Below are 7,703 nucleotides of genomic sequence, written 5' to 3'. Positions count from 1 at the left end.
GAACCCGAAAAGCAAGGCGTTTTTTACTTATCCTCATGCTAAACAAGTGAGTAGAATGTGGCCAAACTTGTCTTAATTTTTCTGTATTGTTTCGATAATTAGTTGCTGTTTATTACTATTAGGCTTTTCTTTACTGTTTCGCCTTTCTGTACAAACACACACACACACACACATATGTATGTGTGAGACAGTTGATCTTTGAGTAAGTATACACGAGACCTACTTTGCCTGTAGGAAAGGTAGGCATTCAGGCCGACCATGTAGGTGACCCTTATTCTTTGGAACCAGGGGCTCATTGCTCAGTGGTATAAAGACAGACAGTGGATTAAAATCTGTTTGAAGAGCAGAGCTATTTAGGCTCGGTGAACAAATTAGCTAGTCAGCGTGTACTAGTCTTTGTGCTCTCAACAATTGCAAAGGGCACTTCAAAGGAAGTTAAACTGACATAAGAGAAAAGGGACTTTACCCAACCCCAGTTTTTTAACCCCAATTTCTCCGCCCCCCCCAAGACATCATACCATGCCATAGCAAGCAGTCTTGTACAATCGCTACCACAATCAGTTTTAAAATATTTTCTTCCTTCTTGAACTCCTTGATATCAGTTCCCTCTTTACCCCCTCCCGTCTTCCCTGCTGCACCCCCCAGGAACTCTTATAACTCTTATTCTAGTTATTGTTTGTAAAGATTCACCTATCCTAGGTTTCGCATACCAAAAACAGAAAACATCATAACCGGGAGTCAAAGTTACTAATTGTAACAAAATACAGCAGAGACAAACCACAATATGAAAAAGAAAACCAGAAAAATTATAAACCAGATCTAGCACTAAGTGTATCGAAAAGGAGATCAAGTGACAAGATTTTAACCGTTCAAGTCAAATATTTCATTGCAATCTATTAAAGTCGTCTCTCAATATTCTCTCTGAAAAACCAGGTTATTCCCACCCTTCTTGGAGGCTTAATTCCTGTGTAAATCCTACAAATGTATTTTGAGCTTCCACTGTCATCCACACCAGAATCTAACAATTTAAGCTCTGATACTATTCCCTCCTTGGATTATATTATTTATAATCCTTAGATTATGGATGGTGATGTGCTTTTTTTCTTCCCTGTGGACTTAGTTAATGTCTCACTCTAATGGTTGCTTGTTTGAAACCAAGCCTTTAAGACCCCAGACACTATTGTTTCTAATAGCTGGGCACCATCTGATTTCTTCATCACACTTTGTTATAGCACCCGTTATCTTCTGTGTTTCTTTCATGAGGGTGAGTGTTGTGCAGGGCCATGTCTTAAGAACTAGTTCTTTTAAAATTGGAGCTAGGACTAAGTGTGAGCCCCTAATCTATTCTTGAATCTATGTTTTTCATTTGCTATCTGCCCCTGGTTTACCTTGTTAATTTATGGTAGAGAATCTTATGGAGCATCTTCCTGGAACATAAGGGCTTCTGTTTATAATGTCGTTGGTTAGTCCATGGAACTAATTTTAAAATACTATCGAGAAACTACAAAGCAAGCACCAGGATAGGCTTTCAGGCCATTTAGTCTGTTGGCCGGGTTGGCCATGTAGCTCCATAAAGAATTTTTTTTTCTACCAAAGGAAGGATTTGAAAACCAGCATGCTAGAATTTTATGATTCTGCTCTAAGAATTCCCGTATCCTTATTTGTGGTATTTTATTTCTATAGATTAAATTAGTATTTATAATTAAATGTGATTATATATTCTGTTTTTAATCAAATGTAGGTACATTTGTCAAGTAAGACTGAACTCTGAAGTATTAGAACTATATTAGTGAAAATAATAAATTTAGAGTCTTAAAGCTATGACACAACATATAACCTAAATGAACTTTTCTTTCTTTCTTTTTTTTTTTTGAACTTTTCTTTAAAGATGTCACAGAGCATGTCTTCAGTATCTTCAAGGCATTCTGAAAAAATAGCTATTCGAGAGTGAGTATTTTATTTTGTGTATGGTTTTCTTGTGTGGAATAAACTATAGAATAGTAAATGTCAGTGAGGATAAGCCTTCTGACCCAGGTTCATTGAGTTGTTTGGTTTGGTGCAGGTTTTTTCCCTCGGCATTACAATTTTATAAATTGTTAATGAAAACAGCTCTAAATTCTGAAAACATGGTTACATTCTAAACTGCTGTTATTGCATCTTAAATTCAAATATTAAATATTTTTGGAAACTTTCTGACTAGTTAAATTTTTAGCTGGTGCCACCTCTACTAAATTTTATCTTTTTATTCTTTTTCATTTTTCCCTTGGAGATTCTTAGTATGTTTTAAAGTTTCAATGATTACTAATTTTTTTCAGATGTTATTGTTTGATACTACAAATCCATAATATATTCTTAAACCTAGTAGTTAATAATTTAGTAGTCAATCATCCTTGGCCAACCTAACCCATAATCATACTCTTTCTTGACTTGGGCTATTTGAAATAAGGGTCTCTGGCTTTTTTTTATAATCATTTTATTGGGGACTCTTACTCTTATCACAATCCATACATACATCAATTTTGTCAAGCACATTTGTACATTTGTTGCCATCATCATTCACAACATTTGCTTTCTACTTGAGCCCTTGGTATCAGCTCCTCATTTTCCCCTCCCTTCCCGCTCCCCTCTCCCTCATGAACCCTTGACAATTTATAAATTATTATTATTTTGTCATGTCTTACACTGTCCGATGTCTCCCTTCACCCACTTTTCTGTTGTCCGTCCCCTAGGGCGAGGGGGTTTTATGTAGATCCTTGTGATCAGTTTCCCCTTTCTATCCCGCCTTCCCTCCACCCTCCCGGTATCGCGACTCTCACCACTGCTCCTGAGGGGTTCATGTGTCCTGGATTCCATGTGTTTCCAGTTCTATCTGTACCAGTGTACATCCTCTGGTCTAACCAGATTTGTAAGGTAGAATTGGGATCATGGAAGGGGTGGGGAGAAGCATTAAAGAATCAAAGGAAAGGAGTATGTTTCATCATTGCTACCCTACACCCTGAGTGGCTCGTCTCCTCCCAGCGACACTCCTGTAAGGGGATTTTTATAGCCCTGTCCACATTGTATGAGAGTTCCAGCCCCTCAAAACCCTTTCTGGAATTTGTTATTTTCTGGGTTTATAATTTTTTTTAAATCAGTGCCAATGTAAGGTGATAGTTCATCATTGCTTTGATGTAAACGTAAACATTTCCTTGAAATGCTTGATGGCAGCCTGGGTGTCTTCTGTGGTGAACTGTCAGTTTCCTCTGCCCAATTTTAAATGGTGGCTGAATTTCAATGGCCACAAAGGAATGTTAATACATTTTAAAACATTGAAATATCATAAACTGTTTTCTTGGCCACAATGCTATGAAATTTGAAATTATATTCACTGACCGGCAATAGATCATTTTTCTATATGGTTTTGCTAATCAGGTGTTGTTCTGTCTTAGGCCACTTTAATTACATATTTATAGTAAGGCAGTTTTTCTCCCCTTGCTGTGCTTTGTGGAACTATGCATTCAACCCATTTTGCAGGTGAGAAAAGTAGGCATTCAGATCACCCTTGTTGGCGACTTCGATTCTTTGGGGAAGAGTTGTCCATCACTGGATGGTTCGAAGACACAAATGCATCAAAGCCTGTGTTTGAAAAGCAGAGCTCTCTAGGCTGAGTCTACAGATTAGCTTTTCAGCTTGTACCAGTCCTTGTACTCAGCAGCAGCAGAGGACACACCGAAAGGGGTCCCCTATCAAAGAAGAGGAAAAAAAGTACATGCAAATTGAATAACGCCCTGCGTAATAATTACTGAGTATTTGAAGAAATATGAAATGAAATCTAAAAATTCTTTGAAACGAATGAAAATAAAATTGACCCAAACCATTGTACACAACAAAAGCAGTACTCAGAGGGCATTTTGTAACAGAAAGCGTGAACATCAAAAAAGAAAAGAGAACAAAACTCAACAAATTAACCAAATATTTTCAACAGATAGAATAAAAACAACAAAATAAACCTCAGCCACCAGAAGAAAATAAAGGAATAAAGATTAGAGCAGAAATAAATGAATTGTAAAACAAAAACAATTGAAAAAAATCAGTATGACAAGGAGTTGATTCTTTGAAGGATTAACAAAATTGACAAACCACTATCAAACTTAACGGAAAAAGAAGACTGGGAGCGGGGAGGAAGGGGGAAAATGAGCTGATATTAAGGGCTCAAGTAGAAAGCAAATGTTTTGAGAACGATGATGGCAACAAATGTATAAATGTGTTTGACACAATGGATGTATGTATGGATTGTGATAAGAATTGTGAGAGTTCCAATAAAATGATTTTTTTTTAAAGGGAAAAGATTGTTGCAAATATCAAGAATAAGAAATTGAAAGTAAAGGGATGATACCACAACAGAACCAACTGAAACAAAAATGATAATACCAGTACTACTATACCAAATTTGATCAGCTGCATGAAATGGACAGCAGACCCACACAGCAACAGAAGAAATAGATCAGAACGTTAAAAAACTTCCAGCGACAACAAAAAGAAGTCTAGGATTAGATAGCTTCACCAAGGAATTCTACGAAGTATTTACAGAGGAGTTTATACCAATTCTCCACAAATTATTCCAGAGTATAAAAAATTATGGAAAACTCCAAAATTCATTGTATGAAGTGAGCATAACTTAATAACAAGACCAATCAAAGAAATTGCCACAATAGAAAATTAGAGATCAATATCCCTTATGGACACAGATATAAAAATTCTCAAAATTTCTGGCCAATAAAATTAAGAGTCAAAAAATAATAGCTGGATGGATTGAAGACCTAAATATAAATCCTATACCTATATTGATCATCACTGAGAAAGTAGGGACACGGGGCCCTAACATAAAAATAAGACAATTGTGTGCTGCATCAAAAGACTTCATCAGAAGTAAAAGTAAACTCATGGACTGGGAAAAAGTTTAGCAGCAACCATCAGACAAACAACTAATCTCTGAAATCTAGACTCTGAAACACCCACAAGAAAAAGTTGAATAGTCAAATTTTAAAAATGGGCCGAGGACTTGAACAGTTCACCAAAGAGTGATACCATTTAAAGTCTCCCCAGCTGTCTTTAATGAGATTGGTGGAAGTATGTGACCCACTGAATCCAATGATCTTGAAGACTAAGAAACTCACAGCCTACTGAAATATGTTTGAACATATTTCTAAGGACACCAGTCAGACATCACTTAAAGCATGTCAGAAGGTATGCCTGCTTTTTTCTTTCCTTATTCCTTTCTTCCAGGCATACCCCTTAAGACCAGTTATATCCATTATTTAGACACTGAAGCACAGCTACTTTCTCTTTTATGTTTAAGAGCACTCAAGTGGTGACTGGGGAAGTGGGTTTCAGTTCTTAATTTGCCACTTTGGATGTTTATAAAACTTACTCCCTCTGCAATTTCACTGAAACTTAGGATTTTTGTTGTAAAATGAAAAAATTAGGACCATTTCTTTGACTAGGTAAAATGAAATATAATTAGTACTCCTTATCCAAGCAGGTTTTTCTTTGTCTTTTCAGGCATTACAATAACCTTGGAAATTTGTTTTGCCTCAGGAAACTTCGTCTGATTGTTGTTTGTACCGTCCTGTCACTGTCTGTTTTTGTCTACCCAGCGTTCCCCTTAGGCTGCTGCACAGAGTGCAAAAAGAGCATCATGTAAACCTGAAATCTAATATTGCATTCTTACTTGAAATGTAACTACAGCATGACAGAATAATATGACAGAGCTTCAAAAAGTTCCTGGAAAATATTGTTGAAAAGCTAATGGAATTTTAACACAAACTTTTGGAAGGCCCTCCAGGTATACTTAAGTTGACAGATCTACAGGACATGTCTTTTCTTTTAGTTTTCAGGTGGGAGATTTGGTGCTCATCATCCTAGATGAACGCCACGACAATTATGTGTTATTTACCGTTAGTCCCACTTTGTACTTCCTGCATTCAGAGTCTCTGCCTGGCCTGGATCTCAAACCAGGTGAGGGTGGTAAGTGTCACATTCATAAATAAAACATTAAACCTGGAGTTAAAGAGGTTATGTTTTTTTCTTCCTGCTACCTAATTATATAACAGTTAGCTTGCTAACAGGAAATGCTATTTAACCTGTTTTGTTTTTTAATATAAAATCTACATTATCCAGCTTCATAATAGATTCCATTGGCATTAATTCACCAGGGGATCTGTTGTTTAGAACATAATTAAATCAGATATTTCATATTCTAGCAATAGTAGTCTTAAGTTAAATGATTAGTTCCTTCAGTAAATATACTGTAACTCAGTTTTAAAATGAATTATAAAAATATTATTTCATTCCCATTTATATCATTTACACTTAATACATTAGTCAAATCTGCGGTTCCATTCTTGGAAACATTTTTCAAACTCATCTGTCTGGATGGTTGAGAGCACCTTCCTCATTTTTTTCTTCACCTCTTCCCTCTTCATTCCCCTCTTCATTTGCAGAAATGTGCAAGGTCAGATGAGGAAAGTGGTGGGGCATGAGAGGATGCAAGTTTTTTTGCCAAAAACTGGTGCAGTGATATGGCTGCGAGAGCAGGTGCATTGTCATGGTGGTAAAACCAGTTCCCCATCTACCACAAATCAGGCCCTTTTTGGTCACACTGTTGTGCAATATTTTCAGAACATCTAAAGAGAAAGCTTGATTAACAGTCTTGGCTTGGTGGAATGAACTCCAAATGCACTATAAATTAATATATTGTCTACTTGGGAAATTGATGGAAACCCAAAATGAGGTTTCTCATCAATCGACATTTCACCTTTTTTTTTGAAACGCGAACACCACTGGTACAGTTGAGTTTTTCCCATAGCATTATCCTTGTGACTGTGTTCAACAACACAAGAGTTTCTGTGGCAACTTTCCCCAAGCAGGAAACAAAATTTCACAGCCGCATGCTGTCCTTTTAGCTCAGCTATCACACACAAAAAAATCGAGGTTCGAACGAAACTGCTTTTATGAAAAAATTTCACTGTGACCAGAGAGAACCTCCCCAGGAGACACCACTGGGTGCACTATCTCAGAGTGAGTTGCTGGATGTTCAAAAAGCTGGAAATATGCACACTACAAAAGATCTGCTCAACAGAGCTATTTTCTGGTTTGGGGGGTGGGTACCCCCCTCATATAGAGACAAATTATTTTAAATGGTAGTAAGTTTTCTTTAAATGCACTAAATATAAATATTTTTTTGTTTAGTCTTTAAAGAATTCAAAAAGAAAACATGGAAATTGGTTTCTTATGCAACTATTATGTTTTAAACTTTGTAAGGTTGCTTAGATGTTTACTCATAAGTTGGTAATGTTTTCAAACTCTCTTCCTTAAGAGTTCTGAGAGCTAAAAGAAAATAATACCTGGAGAGGAGGGGGGAAAAAGTTCAGTCTTCAAATCTGAGAAGCACTGCGTACTGTACTTTTGAATAGTTTTCCTAAAGTAGAAAACTCCTTTTATCTTTACTCCTTTAGGGAATTAGATCAGAGGGTTCCAGATGGGAGATTACCAAGCCTTTGGTGTTGCCTTCTGGATCTGTGGATTTCCAGGGTGTTTTCATGCCTCTGGAAGTTCTTCAAACTGTATACAGTACTTCTCGGGTGTCAGGCAACCACTTCATTTTTATATTTCTATCGTGACAGTGTCTGCATAATTCAGCTCTGACTGAATTTTTTTTTCCC

The 7,703-nt window shown here is 36.6% G+C and overlaps 1 protein-coding gene across 4 annotated transcripts in view; it reads left to right on the top strand.

Moving 5' to 3' along the window:
- RB1CC1 (RB1 inducible coiled-coil 1) overlaps positions 1–7,703 on the top strand; it is a 94,835-nt gene that overhangs the window by 81,643 nt on the left and 5,489 nt on the right. For 3 of the 4 annotated variants that reach the window (XM_004697552.2, XM_045293041.1, XM_045293341.1), the window contains 2 exons: positions 1,889–1,947; positions 5,870–6,006. In XM_004697552.2, coding sequence (XP_004697609.1) covers positions 1,889–1,947; positions 5,870–6,006 — 196 coding nt within the window. The remainder of the gene's footprint in view (positions 1–1,888; positions 1,948–5,869; positions 6,007–7,703) is intronic. The other variant, XM_004697553.2, reaches the window with a different exon arrangement.

Source organism: Echinops telfairi, unplaced genomic scaffold (genome assembly GCF_000313985.2).
Source record: "Echinops telfairi isolate 266 unplaced genomic scaffold, ASM31398v2 ScPeMD7_1;HRSCAF=3_0, whole genome shotgun sequence".
NCBI classification, from domain to species: Eukaryota; Metazoa; Chordata; class Mammalia; order Afrosoricida; family Tenrecidae; genus Echinops; species Echinops telfairi.
Note: the sequence above shows the minus strand (reverse complement) of the source record. Positions and strands in the feature narration are given on the sequence as shown.